The sequence below is a fragment of the Phocoena sinus genome, chromosome 7 (assembly GCF_008692025.1).
Source record: "Phocoena sinus isolate mPhoSin1 chromosome 7, mPhoSin1.pri, whole genome shotgun sequence".
NCBI classification, from domain to species: domain Eukaryota; kingdom Metazoa; phylum Chordata; class Mammalia; order Artiodactyla; family Phocoenidae; genus Phocoena; species Phocoena sinus.
This window is the reverse complement of record NC_045769.1, coordinates 82,641,005-82,657,694: the sequence shown is the minus strand read 5'-3', so window position 1 is coordinate 82,657,694 and position 16,690 is coordinate 82,641,005. Positions and strand designations below refer to the sequence as shown.

At 35.8% G+C, this 16,690-nt stretch overlaps 1 protein-coding gene across 1 annotated transcript in view; it reads left to right on the top strand.

Annotated features, from left to right (window-relative positions):
* EPC2 (enhancer of polycomb homolog 2) overlaps positions 1-16,690 on the top strand; it is a 107,016-nt gene that overhangs the window by 55,738 nt on the left and 34,588 nt on the right. Inside the window, exon 3 of the mRNA XM_032637925.1 lies at positions 11,255-11,400. Within this exon, the coding sequence (XP_032493816.1) occupies positions 11,255-11,400 (146 nt within the window). The remainder of the gene's footprint in view (positions 1-11,254; positions 11,401-16,690) is intronic.

The following is a 16,690-nucleotide window of genomic DNA, read 5'->3' as shown; positions in this document are numbered from 1 at the left end:
CTAAACAATTCCCTGTTAACACCCTCCCCGCAGTACCTGACAACCACCATTCTACTTTTTGTATCTGTGAATTTGTCTACTTTAAGTGGAATCCTGTGGTATTTGTCTTTTTGTGACTGGCTTATTTCACTTAGCATAATGTCCTTGAAGTTCATCCATGTTGTAGCATATGACAAGATTTCCTTCTTTTTTAAGGTTGAATGATATTCCACTGTATGTATATACCACATTTAGTTTATCCATTCATCTGTTGATAGACATTTTGGTTGCTTCCATATCTTGGCAGTTGTAAATAACATTGCAATGAACATGGGTGTTCACATATCTCTTTGAGATCCTATTTTCAGTTCTTTTGGATATATGCACAAAAGTGTGATTGCTGGATCACATGGTAATTCTACTTTTAATATTTGAGGAAACTTCATATATTTTCCACAGTGGCAGCACCTATTTTATCATCCTACCAACAATGCACAGGGTTCCAATTTCTCCACTTTCACCCCAAGTGTAATTTTTTGTGTTGTGTTTTATTTTAGAAGTGGCCATCCTAATGAGGGTGAGATGACATCTCATTGTAGCCTTGTGTTTCCCTAATGTTTAGTGATGTTTAGCATCTTTTTATGTGCTTGTTGGCTATTTGTATATCTTCTTTGGCAAATTGTCTATTCATATCCTTTAAATCGGTTATTTGGTATTTTGTTCTTGAGTTGTAGGAGTTCTTTATATATTCTTACATAAAGATATATGTTATACCCTTATCAGATATGTTTTGCAAATATTTTCTCCCACTCCATATTTTCACTCTTTAGATTGTTTCCTTTGCTGTGCAGAAGTTTTTAAGTTTGATGCAGTCCCATTTGTCTATTTTTGCTTTTGTAGCCTGTGCTATTGGTGTCATATTCAAGTAATCATAGGCAAATCCAGTGTCACAAAATTTTCTGCCTTTGTTTTCTTCTAGGAGTTTCAAGTTGATATTTGTATATGATGTAAGATAAGTGTCCATCTTCATATTTTGCATGTGGATTTCCAGTTTTCCCAACACCATTTGTTGAAGAGACTATCCTTTCTCCATTGTTTAGCCTTGGCACCCTTTTTGATCATTTGGTCATATACATAATGGTTTATTTCTTTGCTGTCTGTTCCATTGGTCTGTATGTCTGTCTTTATGGCAGCCACACCGATTTGATTATTGTGTCATTGCAATATGTTTTGAAGTCTAAAATGTGTATTTAAAAATGAGATATATCTACCGTAGGGCTGATTTTTGCAAAGAATATTTGGTGAAATCTTCTTTAGTTAAAGAGTCTCTTTTTGTAAAGGAAATTATTCATTGCTCTCTAATTCATGTTTTATACATTTGGATTTTTTCAGATCTATTAAGATTTCTATTTTAAATCTTTCTGATATCTTCTGTATACTGAGTTTACCTCCATTGTCCATTTAATACTTTGCTAACATTAAAACAATTCTCTTTATAAGAATACTGCTGTTTAGGGCTTCACTGGTGGTGCAGTGGTTGAGAGTCCGCCTCCTGATGCAGGGGACATGGGTTCATGCCCCGGTCCAGGAAGATCCCACATGCGGCGGAGTGGCTAGGCCCATGAGCCATGGCCGCTGAGCCTGTGCGTCCGGAGCTTGTGCTCCGCAACAGGAGAAGGTCACAACAGTGAGAGGCCCATGTACCGCAAAAAAAAAAAAAAAAAAGAATACTGCTGTTTAATTTCTCAAGTTCCTGACCATTTAGTGGGCTAGAGAGATATGTTCTCTTTCTGTGACTTATTTATTAATTATTTTACACTATAGATATTAATAGAATGTGTGTTCTTACTGATATAAAATATATAATTGTAGAATTAGTTTGTACTAATTAAGCCAAGATACTGCATGAACCCAGATGTCTGAGTGAGGCTTTTTGCCCTCCTACTGTACTTGTTGAAAGATTGGTTGAGAGTGAATAAGATAAGAGGTTTGAACAGAAGAATCTGGGGATCACAGTACATAGGGATCACAGACCCAGAATATTTTCTTAAAACACAAAATCGTTTTTAGAGTCGCAAAGTAACATGATTTTACTTTATCTTTAAATAGATAATGCATTTAGAATATTCCAAAATAAAAATATACGAAAACAACTTCATCCCTGTCTACCCTCTACTCCAGTCATCCTCCCCTTATAAGTAACCACTTGTATTAGTCTATCTATTCTTTTAGGGTTTTGTTACACAAATTGAAGTACATAGGAAATTATATTCTTATACCCCTTCTTACAGAAAAATTAGCACACTATATGTACTTTTTAGCATATTTTGTGTGTGTGTGCGTGTGTGTGTAAGAGTGTAGTCTAGGAATTGTCCTGTATCAGCGTGTAGAGTGTGTCCTCATGCCTTTTTACTGCTGCATAAGTAGTCCTTTGTGTTTGGGATGTGCCAGTTTATTATCCATTTTCCTATGGAATGAAACTTGGATTGTTTCCAGTCTTTTGTTATTACAAATAGTGCTTCAGTGAATAATTTTGAATATAAAGAATTTCATAAGGGTACGCTTATATCTTTTTCTTACAGAAGTTATCAAATTGCCCTCTGTAAGGATTATACCAGTTTGTATGTCCACTAGCAAAGTATGAGAGCGCTTGTTTCCCCATATCCTGGTCAAAAGATTGCTTTTGAATTTTTTGATTTTTGCCAGTTGGTAGGTAAGAGATGATACACCTCAGTGTATCAGTAGTAATTTTTTTAAAATAAACTTTTGATTTTGGAAAAATTTTAGATTTACAGGAAAGTTGTGACGGTAGTACAGAGTGTTCCTGTATACCTCTCATCCAGTTTCAGTTTCCTCTAATATTATCATCATGCATTACTGTGGCACATGTGTTGAATCTAAGAAATCATACTGGTACATTATTATCATTACCTGAAACCCAGACTTTACTCTGATTTCTCAGTATAGTTTTAATTTGGATTTCTTATTATGAATGAGGTTGAGGGTCTTTTCATGTGATTAGAATCCATTAGCATTTTTATGTCCTGAACTGTTACTTGCCCAGTTGTCTATTGAGTTGTTAGAAAACACGGGAGGAAGAATCTGAAGGAGGAGAAAAGAGAAGACTAATAAGAAAAAGCATAATTTGAGGGAGAATAAAGGGATCATTATCTTTATACACCTTTTTTTTAAAAAATCATTATCACACCCCCTGGGTCCTATCTAATATCATTAGGCTCTTTCCCCTCTCTAACTATGAAAATTTCTATCTGAAAATTCAGAGTATCCACTTACCCATTCTCATGGTCTGTGATTCCCATAGTTGTAGTCATTGCTAGTGATTTTGACCAGTAATACTTTTTTTATATATAAAAAGTGAATTCTTCAAAGTGGGAGAGGAATGTAGTTTGTTGGCTAGTCAGCAGAAAGACTACGAGAATAATCCTGATTATAGTATAAACCTGGAACTCCTTACAGAATAAATCGGTTGGTAGACAGCCTTGGATCACTATATAATCTTGTAAAAAGTGGCCTTGAACTCTTCTGTACTTCACTTTCTTTTTCTATACATTGGGAGGAAAGTGTAAGTAAGGTCTCTAGTCAAGTCTTATAACAATAGGAAATCTTGGAGAATCAAAGTCAAGAATTCTGACTTTATCAAGATTCATATGATCTCTTGGTACAACATTTAGAACAGCTAGATTTGGAGGTTATCAGAACCTTGGAGAGCTCCAAGCAGAGGAGGAGATGGTGCTTGGGTTGCTTCTGAACTTTGAGATATACTAGTTCATCATTGAGTATCTTTGAAAGTTATTTGAAGCCTGAGGATCTTAACAATACAAGAATTTTAAAAATTCATTGTATTTCACATTAGGAATAAGTAAAGTTTATAATCTTCTAAGAGTGAAGATTTGGGTTTAGGTTAGAGGTCTTCAAAATGTTGTCCATCATCACTTGGGAACTTGTTAGAAATACAAATTCACAAGGCACACTCCAGATCTACTGGGTCAGAAACTGGTCATCAAGCTCAGCAATCTGTTTGATTCAATCAGATGATTCTGGTGAATGCTTGAGTTTGAGAAACACTGTTTTAAAGGCTTTGATGCTACTTATGTCAAGGAGAGACTTATGAGCCTTTGTCAGATCCCTGGACTTCCTTAGAGTTAAGTATATGGGATCTTAGGAAGATGTTTTATTCCCACTGCTTCCTAGTTCATAGGTCTACCTGGTCAGAGCCCACTTTATTGTACACTGGGTTCCATTTAACTGAGATTTAGATATGCAGTAGCATTGCTGATGCTAGACTTGTAAAACTCTTCAACTCTACTGTTAAAATATATATATACATTTTATATATGTGCATACAGCTTCCGTGGACATATGGTTTTGAATTTTTGTCCTACTATTTGAAGGTACATTGGAATCATATAGCCTCCTATCCAAACTCATTATTGTTAATTTATGGCTTTTGTAGTTAAGCATATTCTCTTTTTTCCTGCTACCCTCTCTGTCTGGAATTACCTTTCACCACTTTCTCTATGCTTTATGGTGTTGTTATCTATCTTAATTTATCAGGGAGCCTGTTACACATGTTGTACATGTGTTTGTTGTTAGTGGGTGTTAGTCGGTGTTTGTTGTTACTGGGTTCAGAGGATTAATAAACATAATTTTGGAAAGTTGTATAAGAAAGGAAATGCAGAGCTGGAAGAAGAGGTAGACTAGAGAGTTTTTAAGTGAATGACACTCTTATAAGTGTTATTGTTAATACTTTCAAAGAAGAACCTTTACAAAACAAGGTGCATTAGTGCCTCTGTCTTATTTTGTTGCTTGCATCAAAGGGATTGGGGGAAAAAGAAAGAAAGAAAAAAAAAGAAACAAAAACGGATTGGATATTAGCAAATAGTGTCCAGAAGTAAGCATTTAAGAAATTTAAAGATGCATGAAAGTAGGAGCTTTGTATAATGTTGCTTCTTTTTATGTTAAAAAAATTATCATTGATGATTCATAGGTAAATGTTGGACATTTTCTAGATGTAAAATAACTTTAAGTGGGAAAGTCTTATTAGAGTTCGTTCTCATTTTAATTTTTATTGTTTGTGGGTTTTTTTGTTTTTTTTCTGTTTTGGTACGCGGGCCTCTCACTATTGTGGTCTCTCGTTGCGGAGCACAGGCTCTGGACATGCAGGCTCAGCGGCCATGGCTCACGGGCCCAGACGCTCCGCGGCATGTGGGATCCTCCCGTACCGGGGCATGAACCCGTGTCCCCTGCATCGGCAGGCGGACTCTCAACCACTGCGCCACCAGGGAAGCCCTATTGTTTGTTTTTAACAAATCCTTGAGTGCCTGGTGCACTGGGTTCGCAGTATCTTCTTTTATATGCATTGTAGTCAACTGGCATTTGTTTTATTTGTAAATTAATCATTTTTATCTTTGGTTATTAAATGTATGCAATTTATTATCTTAATAATTTAAGTCCATGGCTGAACAAAAACAGTCTTTTAATTAATTTCCCGTTGACAGTCAAAGAACTTTTTATTACAGCTATTATGATTAGAAGGGTTTAATTTAGCATCTGTGTGGTGTAGTGGGAGAAGCACTGAGCTCTGAGTCAAGACCCTGAAACCTGTGCTCAACTCACCAAAGTTCTTAACCTCAGTTTTCTGATCTGTAAGATAAGATGTTTCCAACTCTAGGTCATGTAACTTTTTATTATTTGTAAACTTTTTTGTTTTGTCTTGCTTTTTAATGTGACCCTGGTGTACTAGAAAAAGAAAAAAGATAACAAGGAGATTTGAAAGAGAAAATTCAAAATGGATTCCAGGAATAAGAAAAAAAACTTTTTAAAAATGAAAATTATCCAGTTTACTTTATGACAGTGAGATTTTTACTGTATTAAATATTGTTGAGTAAACATTTTTTAGTTATGCAATTTTCCTCCACACCTGTTGTTTTTCCATCAACACAAGGAAAGGGAATTACATGATTAATTGAACATCGGGGTTTTGGTCTGCAACTATCCTTAGGAACTATTCCTTTTTTTTTTGGATGTGGTGGGTCTTTATTGCTGCATGCAGGCTTTCTCTAGTTGCAGCGAGCGAGGGCTACTCTTCGTTGCGGTGCACGGACTTCTCATTACAGTGGCTTCTCTTGTGGAGCACAGGCTCTGGGCACGTGGGCTTCAGTAGTTGCGGCACATGGGCCCTAGAGCACGCAGGCTTCAGTAGTTTTGGTGCATGGGCTCAGTAGTTGTGGCTCACGGGGTTAGTTGCTCCGTGGCACATGCGATCTTCCTGGACCAGGGATCAATCCGTGTCTTGGCAGGCAGATTCTTAACCACTGCACCACCAGGGAAGTCCCAGAACTATTACTTTTTAAGATTTTTACCCTCTGTTTACTAGAGAAGAGTAACTACTATATAATTTGGGTAAAGGTAATTGGAGTCTAGATCTCCCAGCATATTTTGTTTATTCTAGTTTTCCTCTTGACAGGTTGCATATAGATTAAAAAAAGTTTTTTACAATCTTGAGTATTCCCATTCTTCCTTTCTGTTTTTAGAACCTAGCACATTATAGACCCTTAATGATATATGTTGATCTTCAGAGAAAATAAACTCATAAGGAAAGGAATCTGAAAGCATAGTAATAAATATTGTCTCCATTCTCATGGCCTTTAGTGTCTGCAGCCTTTTCTTTGATTCCTGTTCAGAAGACAAGCAACTTTAGGTAAAAAAATGTTCACTAATAAAAATGGAGTAATTTTGATAATAAAAAAACATTTAAAATCAGGAATTGCTGCTCTCTTGTTTATATCACTTTATCTACATGTGAAACTTTTAAATCTCAAGAGTATTGTTTATGGTTTGTTTCTGTTTCAAATTGAAGATAAAAATGTGTGTATGAGTGAATTTTTAGGTGAAAATTTTTTCTTTAATATGAAAGTAAACTTAATTGTTAGAGGTGTGGAAGAAGAAATAATACAAGACAGATACTGACTCAGTGTAAGAAGCAGCTGTCAAACAATACATCTGTCTGCCCCTTCACTGGAAGTATTCAAGGTGGATTGGACAGCCCTTTTTTTTCTCCTTGTTAGTAACTTTGTGATTTTAAACAATTACTTTTTTCATAATAACTGTCTGTTGGGGTTTGTTTGGTTTTTGAACTAAGATGGGAGGGAGAAGGGTCTGCCTCTGTGGGCCCTGATCTTCCTTAGATGGAACTCCAGTTTCTCGCTCTTGAGCACATAAAGCGATCTGCTTAGCCACTTGACCACATTGGCCAGACCTTGAAGCGAAGCTCTCAGGAAGCTTTGTCTGCTGTGGAGGAGGAACTCCTTCAGAAATTTTCCTTCTTAATCATATTTGTTTTAAATTTTTTGACTGCCTTTGTTTAAATTTTCTTCTTAGGAGTCAGCTTTGCCCCTTGTGACTCAGGAACAGTGCATAGTGGGACTTGTACCTTTGCTAGGTATTGTGTGCTATTGATGAGCACAATTCTGTTTCTCACTAGGGTCTTGGTGCAGACCAGCTTATTATTAGACGCATTGTAGACCACACAGATGACCCTAGTTTGCCCATTGTTTTACAAGATGCCTATTACTCTATGCTGTGTAGAAGGAAGAAATGCAAAGCCTTCTGGTCTTCAGATTTGTAAATTGCTCTCCTGTCCCTCTGCAAGTTGAAAGTGAGGATATGTACATAGGTGACCAGTGTATAGAGCTTCTTCAGCAAATCTTCATGTTAATGATGTTTTCTGAATAAACAAGCCCAAATATGGTTGGGTGCATTCCTAATCTTTTAGTCCAGACAGCTTTGTTGAGCTTGTTAGCAGTATACACATGAGGTGTTTCCATCTCCTTCATGGTGAGTTTTCAGATTTCTCGATATATGAGGTGCGTGTTCCATGGATGTGTTTGTGAATATTCGTAGTGTATTCTCTGGTCACTCTCTTTTTGATGGCAGAATGGCCTTTTTTCTCTTTATTCCCTAGAGCCATATTGCCTGGGACCTGGTAGGAAGGGAAGAACATGAGGGATATTGCCAGGCTTGTTTTAAAAGGGTTTACTCATTTGGAATGGAAATTGAATCGTTCTCATCAGTAGCACACAGTATCCATCAGGGGTGCAATTCCCTTCCAAAGAACTAGAATTCAGAAATATGTACCCAAGTTAACCTCTTTACTGCAAGTATCCAAAAGAAGCATGATATATAGCCATACTGCTCCTCTAAATCAGAGGACACAAAAGATATAAACTGGGATATGGTCATGTAATTCAAAGGATATATTATAATGCTTTGTTAAGACGAACAAACAGTATTCTAAGCCCCACCTGAGCCAGGTGCTTGACAGATGTAGAGCTGAGTGGTACTGGGAGGACTGCTTTCCACACTTCCATCTCTGGACACAGCCCATGCCTTACAACACCTTGGCAGATATCTGATAATTCCCAGGCTCGGCTGCAGGCAGCTGCATTGCTGGACCAGTTCTGGAGTTGAATAGTTTTGGAACTAACCAGGTGTAGGAGAGACTTGGGATGCACTGCGGGAGAAATAAATAAGTAATGATTTTTAAACACACACACACACACACACACACACACAAAAACAATGTTCTAAGCCCAGTGACCACCAGGTATGTGTGTTTGGGAGGAAAATCTTGAGAGACAGAAAGTTCTTTTCCTATACAGGAGTGTTTACAAGTATAAGTCAATACTGTCATACTCCAAATGAGGAACTACAGACAGGGATTCATCTCTTCATCTACCATACCTAGCTTTCTACCTGACGTATTAAGTAAGCACTTAATAAATTGAATTAGTACTAAACCAGGATTTTGTATGTTTTACAAACATCTTTTGATTTACTCTGTAAATTGTTTCTGTGATACATGTAGGAGGTAGGTATTATTTCTAGGCAGTACTAGGTATATCCATATTTTTGGTAGCATAAGCAAGAAATGGTAGTAGGAAATTATAAAATCCTTCCTGTGCTTTCTAGAGATGGATGGTGGTGATGACTGCACAACATTGTGAGTGCACCTAACATCACTAAGCTGTACACTTAAAAATGGTTAAGATAATAAATTTTGTTACTTGTATTTTACCACATTAAAAAAATAAAACACTTTCTCTTGACACCCCCATCCAAAAAAAAGCCCTTTGAATGCAAATTGAATGTGAGTAGTAACATAGATGCTTATATAATTATGTAGTTGATTGCCTGTGAAATATTTTAATATACATTTCTCTCATTTATTTATCAATTGGTAGATTTATAAACAATATCTCATTCATTACAAAAAGAGCTATGACGTGGGGAATCTGTATCATTTAGGATTTTATAAGAAAAATAATATCAGGACAGGTGATCTGGATAAAATTATTACTTTTGTCCTTAGTAATACACATTTGCTGTACAGACTACTCTGCACAAGTGTTTATGATACCAATTAGCTCAACAACAATCAATAAAAGGGGGGAATGAGGTCAGTACTACATGGAAGTTGTCCTGGTTCTTCTATGATTTTTCTTTGCCAGAGGGGGCTGGAATAGCAACAGAAGGATTAAAATCTTCAGTAGGGAGGAGCAAAGGCTTTTCCTTGACTGCTCAACATGGAAAGAGTCCTTTCAACTCTATATTAAAAAACTTAGGGCTTCCCTGGTGGCGCAGTGCTTGAGAGTCCGCCTGCCGATGCAGGGGACACAGGTTCGTGCCCCGGTCTGGGAAGATCCCACATGCCGCGGAGCGGCTAGGCCTGTGAGCCATGGCCGCTGAGCCTGCGCGTCCGGAGCCTGTGCTCCGCAACGGGAGAGGACACAACAGTGAGAGGCCCGTGTACCGCAAAAAAAAAAAAATTAAAAATGAGTGCCTGCACCTAAGATGCCTTTCCCAGAAAGATATACCCCCTAGCCTTGCACAGCTCTCATATAGGGGCAGGTTGCATTTCCTGCTGGAGCCCCAACGCGCCAAGTTCCCTTACAGTCTGTGTTCTTTCAGTATCCACAAGCCAGCAATTCCATTCTGTTATTTTTGTGCATTTTTAGTATCCCTTGAGGTAGTAGACGTGGCCATCTACTGTAACGTTTATGGTTTGCTTGGACTCTGATAACACAAAGTTACATAGATTTTACATAAGCCTGTTATTTTTGGTGTACAATTTTGCATATAGAGGATTTTTTTTTTGAGGAACTCATATATCATGTTATAGCAGGAATGTCTATACTTTTTATAGTACTAATGTAAATCAAATTATACTGGTCCATTCTAAATATTAGTGAGTACCTCATGCTGATTTTTGTCAGTTCATAAAAAGAAGCAGTTGACTTCAGGGGCCCAGAAATAAATTTCTGGGCACATTCAGAATTCAACTTTTCAGAGCTAGGCAATCCTTAAAGAAGATTTCATTTTAAATAGCATATTTCTTGCTGTTAGCTCACATCCCTAAGAATATTCCAAGCAGTATCTCTTGATAATGTAACATATTGGTTGTTCTCTTTGTTAATGGATGATAAAGCCTGAGAGATAGCCAAGAGAAGAAACTGTACCCCAAAAAAGTGAAATTTTGAAAATTATACTTTCCTATCAATTTTTGCTTATCTTTCATACTCTTCCTCCTCCACCTTTCTCTGTTTCCCTTTCCTCCCACCCTCTGCCTCTGGTAACAAGTCTGATCTCTTTCTATGAGTTTGGGTTGTTTTTTAGGTTCCACATAGAAGTGAGATCATACATTATTTGTCTCTCTCTGACTTATTTAGCATAACGCCCTCAGGTCCATCTATAATGTTGCAAATGTTAATTTTATTTATTTATTTTTAAAGAAAACTAGTCTGTCAGGCCAGCACCTCTTTTTGTTTGTTTGTTTAAATCTGTTTTATCTCCAGTGATTTGAAATGCCATTCCCATCATATATTTTATACTTGAGTTTATTTCTGGACTGTTAATTTAGTTCCATAGCTTCTCTTTATGCTCCCAACTACCATGTGAATAAATATCTTTTTTTATAATTGCTACTTTATATTTTAATATATATATTTGTGACCCTTTATTTTTAAAATAAAAAATTCTAGTTGCTGTTTTTACTGTTCTGTGAAACTTTAAATCATATGTGAATTAAAATTTATTTTTTCTTCAACAGAATCTCTAAAACCAATTTTTTGATGTCTGCTCGTGAACTCCTCTTTGGTCAATGCTTTATGCTTTGGGAGTATCCTGTGGTTGAATATAAACTCTGTATAACTCCATGATTTCTCCTGAGTTTGAAGAATTTTTTTTTCTTTTCTAGCCTTTAATCTAGACAACGAACAACCAGATTATGATATGGATTCAGAAGATGAGACCTTATTAAATAGACTTAACAGAAAGATGGAAATTAAGCCTTTGCAATTTGAAATTATGATTGACAGACTTGAAAAAGCCAGTTCTAATCAGGTACTGTACCTTGTAAAAATGTCTCTTGTATTAACAGTTAATCTAATTAGCAGCTTTGTTTTGCATTTTCTTTAGACCTGAGTATATTATGTTTTACTGTCTCTTGAATTTCTTTTCCTGAGATCCTAGAATTTCTATTTACAATATTCCTTGACAGTTCAATATTCCTTAAGGAATACTTAAGCGTACTTTCTTTGAATAGGAGCATGAAGAGTACGATTCCGACTTTTTTCTTATTTGGATATAAAACTAATACTAGTTACATTCTTATAATATCTTCTTGATCCTTTTCATGGAGCTGTCTTTCTGGTGCCTCAGTAACTTAACTGCTTGGCTGGGTGTCTTAGGTAGACACCTCATACCAATTCAGTTACTCAGATTTATATTAAGGTATTCTTATTATTTAAAATGTATTTTAGTTTTACTTATTTATATATTATTTAAAATTTTAAGTGAAGGAAAAATTATTCACAAAGTAAAAAAGAATTTTCTTTAATGGGACATTCTATGTATGGTATAGAGAATTTAAAATGGTATGTTCCTTCTGGGAAACAGGCAGCATATGTCAGGAACCTTAAAATGTTTATACCTTTTGATTTCGTGGTCCTACCTCTAGGAATCATTCCCAAGAAAAATAATTAGTGAAGGTGTCAAAGATTTCTGAACAGGGTTGTTAAGAATAACTTATAAGTTGTCTGTAGGATGGAATATCATACAACCATTAAAAATTGTTATTTTGAAGAGTATCTAGTGGCACAGGAAGTTGATTATTATATAATGTGAGATTTCAAAAACAGGACACAGAATTATTGAAGGTTTGTTTAAAGCATTTCTACATGTGCATAGAAGAACAAGAATGTACAACAAAATGCCAACAATGGTTATATTTAGGTGCTGGAATTATGGGTGATTTTTATGTTCTTATTCTATTTTTCTGTATTTTCCAAAATTTACTATAATGGGCATGTGATGATATTACAATTACATTTTAAAACTATTTTAAAAAATAATTGTTGGTGTACCTCTGTGGTATATTAATATGCTAATTTTTATTAATATAGTAAGAAGTTACCACTATAAATAAATAAGCTTTTTACACTAGACTGTTAAAAGTTTTCACTTGTTTACCTATACAAATTCATTATTTTCTCCCCAACTTCCAAGTAAGTCCTTTAAATCCCTGAGGCATTACCAACTCTTCAGAACATTTCCCAAACTTTTCCATTGTAAAGTAACTTTCTTGCATTTTTAGCCTTTCTACCAGTCTCCCCTGACCCCATTTTTTTAAATTAAAATAAGTTTTCTGTTGAAGTATGGTTGATTTACAATGTTGTGTTAATTTCTGCTGTACAGCAAAGTGATTCAGTTATACACCGAGCTGAGCTACTTGTGCCATACAACAGGTTCCCACCAGCTATCTGTTTTACACATGATAGTGTATTTATGTCAAACCTAATCTCCCAATTCATCCCACCCTCCCCTTCCTCCACTGTGCCCACTCGTCCGTTCTCTGTGTTTGCGTTTCTATTCCTGCCCTGCAAATAGGTTCATCTGTACCATTTTTCTAGATTCCACATATATGCGTTAATAGACGATACTTGTTTTTCTCTTTCTGACTTAGTTAACTTTGTATGACAGATTCTAGGTTTATCCACATCTCTACAAATGACCCAATTTCATTTCTTTTTATGGCTGAGTAATATTCCATTATATATATGTATCACATCTTCTTTATCCATTCATCTGTTAATGGACCTTTAGGTTGTTTCCATGTCCTGGCTATTGTAAATAGTGCTGCAATGAACACTGGGGTACATGAGTGTCTTTGAATTATGGTTTTCTCATGGTATACCCAGGAGTGGGATTCCTGGGTCCATATGGTAGTTTTATTTTTAGTTTTTTAAGGAACCTCCATAGTGTTTTCCACAGTGGCTGTATCAATTTACATTCCCACCAGCAGTGCAAGAGGGTTTCCTTTTCTCTGCACCCACTCCAGCATTTATTGTTTGTAAATTTTTTGATTATGGCCATTCTGACCCGTGTGAGGTGATAACCTCATTGTAGTTTTGATTTGCATTTCTCTAATAATTAGTGATGTTAAGCATCTTTTCATGTGCCTCTTGGCCATGTGTATGTCTTCTTCTTTTCTATGTATAGTGTCATGTCATCTGCAAATGTCTAGTTAGGTCTTCCGCCCATTTTTGATTTGGTGGTTTGTTTTTTTGATATTGAGCTGCATGAGCTGTTTGTATATTTTGGAGATTAATCCGTTGTCCGTTGCTTCATTTGCAAATACTTTCTCCCATTCCATGATTGTCTTTTCATCTTATTTATGGTTTCCATTGCTGTGCAAAAACTTTTAAGTTTAATTAGGTCCCATTTGCTTATTTTTGTTTTTATTTTCATTACTCTAGGAGGTGGTCATAAAAGATCTTGCTGTGATTTATGTGAAAGAGTGTTTTTCCTATGTTTTCCTCTAAGAGTTTTATAGTGTCTGGTCTTACATTTAGGTCTTTAATCCATTTGGAGTTTATTTTTGTGTATGGTGTTAGGTAGTGTTCTAATTTCATTCTTTTTCATGTAGTTGTCCTGTTTTCCCAGCACCATTTATTGAAGAGGCTGTCTTTTCTCCATTGTATATTCTTGCCTCCTTTGTCATAGATTAGGTGACCATAGGTGTGTGGGTTTATCTCTCAACTTTCTATCCTGTTCCATTGATCTATATTTCTGTTTTTGTGCCAGTACCATACTGTCTTGATTACTGTAGCTTTGTAGTATAGTCTGAAGTCAGGGAGCCTGATTCCTCCAGCTCCGTTTTTCTTTCACAAGATTGCTTTAGCTATTCGGGGTCTTTTGTGTTTCCATACAAATTGTAAAATTTTTTGTTCTAGTTCTGTGAAAAATATCATTGGTAATTTGATAGGGATTGCATTGAACCTGTAGATTGCTTTGGGTAGGATAGTCATTTTTACAATACTGATTCTTTCAATCCAGGAGCATGTTATATTTCTCCACCTGTTTGCATTGTCTTTGATTTCTTTCATCAGTGTCTTATAGTTTTCTGCATACAGGTCTTTTGCCTCCTTACATAGGTTTATTCCTAGGTATTTTATTCTTTTTGTTGCAGTGGTAAATGGGATTGTTTCCTTAATTTCTCTTTCTGGTCTTTCATTGTTAGTGTATAGGAATGCCAGAGATTTCTGTGCCTTAATTTTGTATCCTGCCTGCAACCTTCCCAAATTCACCGATTAGTTCTAGTAGTTTTCTGGTGACATCTTTAGGATTTTCTATGTATAGTATCATGTCATCAGCAAACAGTGACAGTTTTACTTCATATTTTATAATTTGTATTTCTTTTTCTTCTCTGATTGCCGTGGCTAGGGCTTCCTAAACTATTGAATAATAGTAGCGAGAGTGGACACCTTGTCTTGTTCCTGAGCTTAGAGAAAATGCTTTCAGTTTTTCAACATTGAGAATGATGTTTGCTGTTGGTTTGTTGTATATGGCCTTTATTACGTTGAGGTAGGTTCCCTCTGTGTCCACTTTCTAGAGAGTTTTTATCATAAGTGGGTGTTGAATTTTGTCAAAAGCTTCTTCTGCATCTATTGAGATGATCATATGGTTTTTATTCTTTAATTTGTTAATATGGTGTATTGCATTGTTTGATTTGCATATATTGAATCCTTGCATCTCTGGGATAAATCCCACTTTATCACGGTGTATGCTCTTTTTAATGTGCTGTTGGATTCTGTTTGCTAGTACTTTGTTGAGGGTTTTTGCGTCTGTGTTCATCAGTGATAGATATATTGGTCTGTAATTTTCTTTTTTTGTGATGTCTTTGTCTGGTTTTGGTATCAGGGTGATGGTAGCCTTGCAGTTTTTTTGGAAGAGTTTGAGAAGAATAGGTGTTAACTCTTCTCTAACTGTTTGATAGAATTCACCTGTGAAGCCATCTTGTCCTGGATTTTTGTTTGCTGGAAGATGTTTAATTACAGTTTCAATTTCCTTACTTAAGATTGGTCTGTTCATATTTTCTGTTTCTTCCTGGTTCACTCTTGGAAGGTTATACCTTTCTAAGAATTTGTCCATTTCTTCCAGGTTGTCCATTTTATTGGCATAGAGTTGCTTGTAGTAGTCTCTTAGCATGCTTTGTATTTCTGTGGTGTCTGTTGTAATTTCTCCTTTTTCATTTCTAATTTTATTGATTTGAGTTCCTCTCCCTTTTTTTCTTGATGAGTCTGGCTAAAGGTTTATCAATTTTGTTTATCTTCTCAAAATCAAATTTTAATTTTATTGATCTTTACTATTGTTTTCATTTCTATTTCATTTATTTCTGCTCTGATCTTTATGATTTCTTTCCTTCTACTAACTTTGGTTTTTCTTTGTTCTTCTTTTTCTAGTTGCTTTAGGTGTAAGGTTAGATTGTTTATTTGATACTTTCTTGTTTCTTGAGGTGAGATTGAATTGCTATAAACTTCCCTCTTAGAACTGCTTTTGTTGCATCCCATAGGTTTTGGGCCATCGTGTTTTCATTGTCATTCGTTTCTAGAAATATTTTCATTTCTTTGATTTCTTCAGTGATCTCTTGGTTATTTAGCGGTGCACTGTCTAGCATCCATGTGTTTATGTTTTTTTACAGTTTTTTTCCTGTAATTGATTTCTAATCTCATAACGTGGTTGGAAAAGATGCTTGATACGATTTCAATTTTCTTAAATTTACTGAGGCTTGATTTGTGACCCAGGATGTTATCTGTCCTGGAGAATGTTCCATGCACACTTGAGAAGAAAGTGTAATCTGCTGTTTTTGGATGGAATGTCCTATAAATATCATTTAAATCTATCTAGTCTATTATGTCATTTAAAGCTTGTGTTTCCTTATTAATTTTCTGTTTGGATGATCTGTCCGTTGGTCTAAGTGAGGTGTTAAAGTCCCCCACTATTATTGTGTTATTGTCGATTTCCTCTTTTATAGCTGTTAGCAGTTGCCTTATGTATTGAGGTACTCCTATGTTGGGTGCATAAATATTTATAATTGTTATATCTTCTTGGATTGATCCATTGATCATTATGTAGTGTCCTTCCTTGTCTGTTGTAACATTCTTTATTTTAAAGTCTATTTTATCTGATATGAGTATTGCTACTTCAGCTTTCTTGTGATTTCCATTTGCATGGAATATCTTTTTCCATCCCCTCACTTTCAGTCTGTATGTGTTCCTACGTCTGAAGTGGGTCTCTTCTAGACAGCATGTATGCAGGTCTTGTTTCTGTATCCATTCACCCAGTCTGTGTC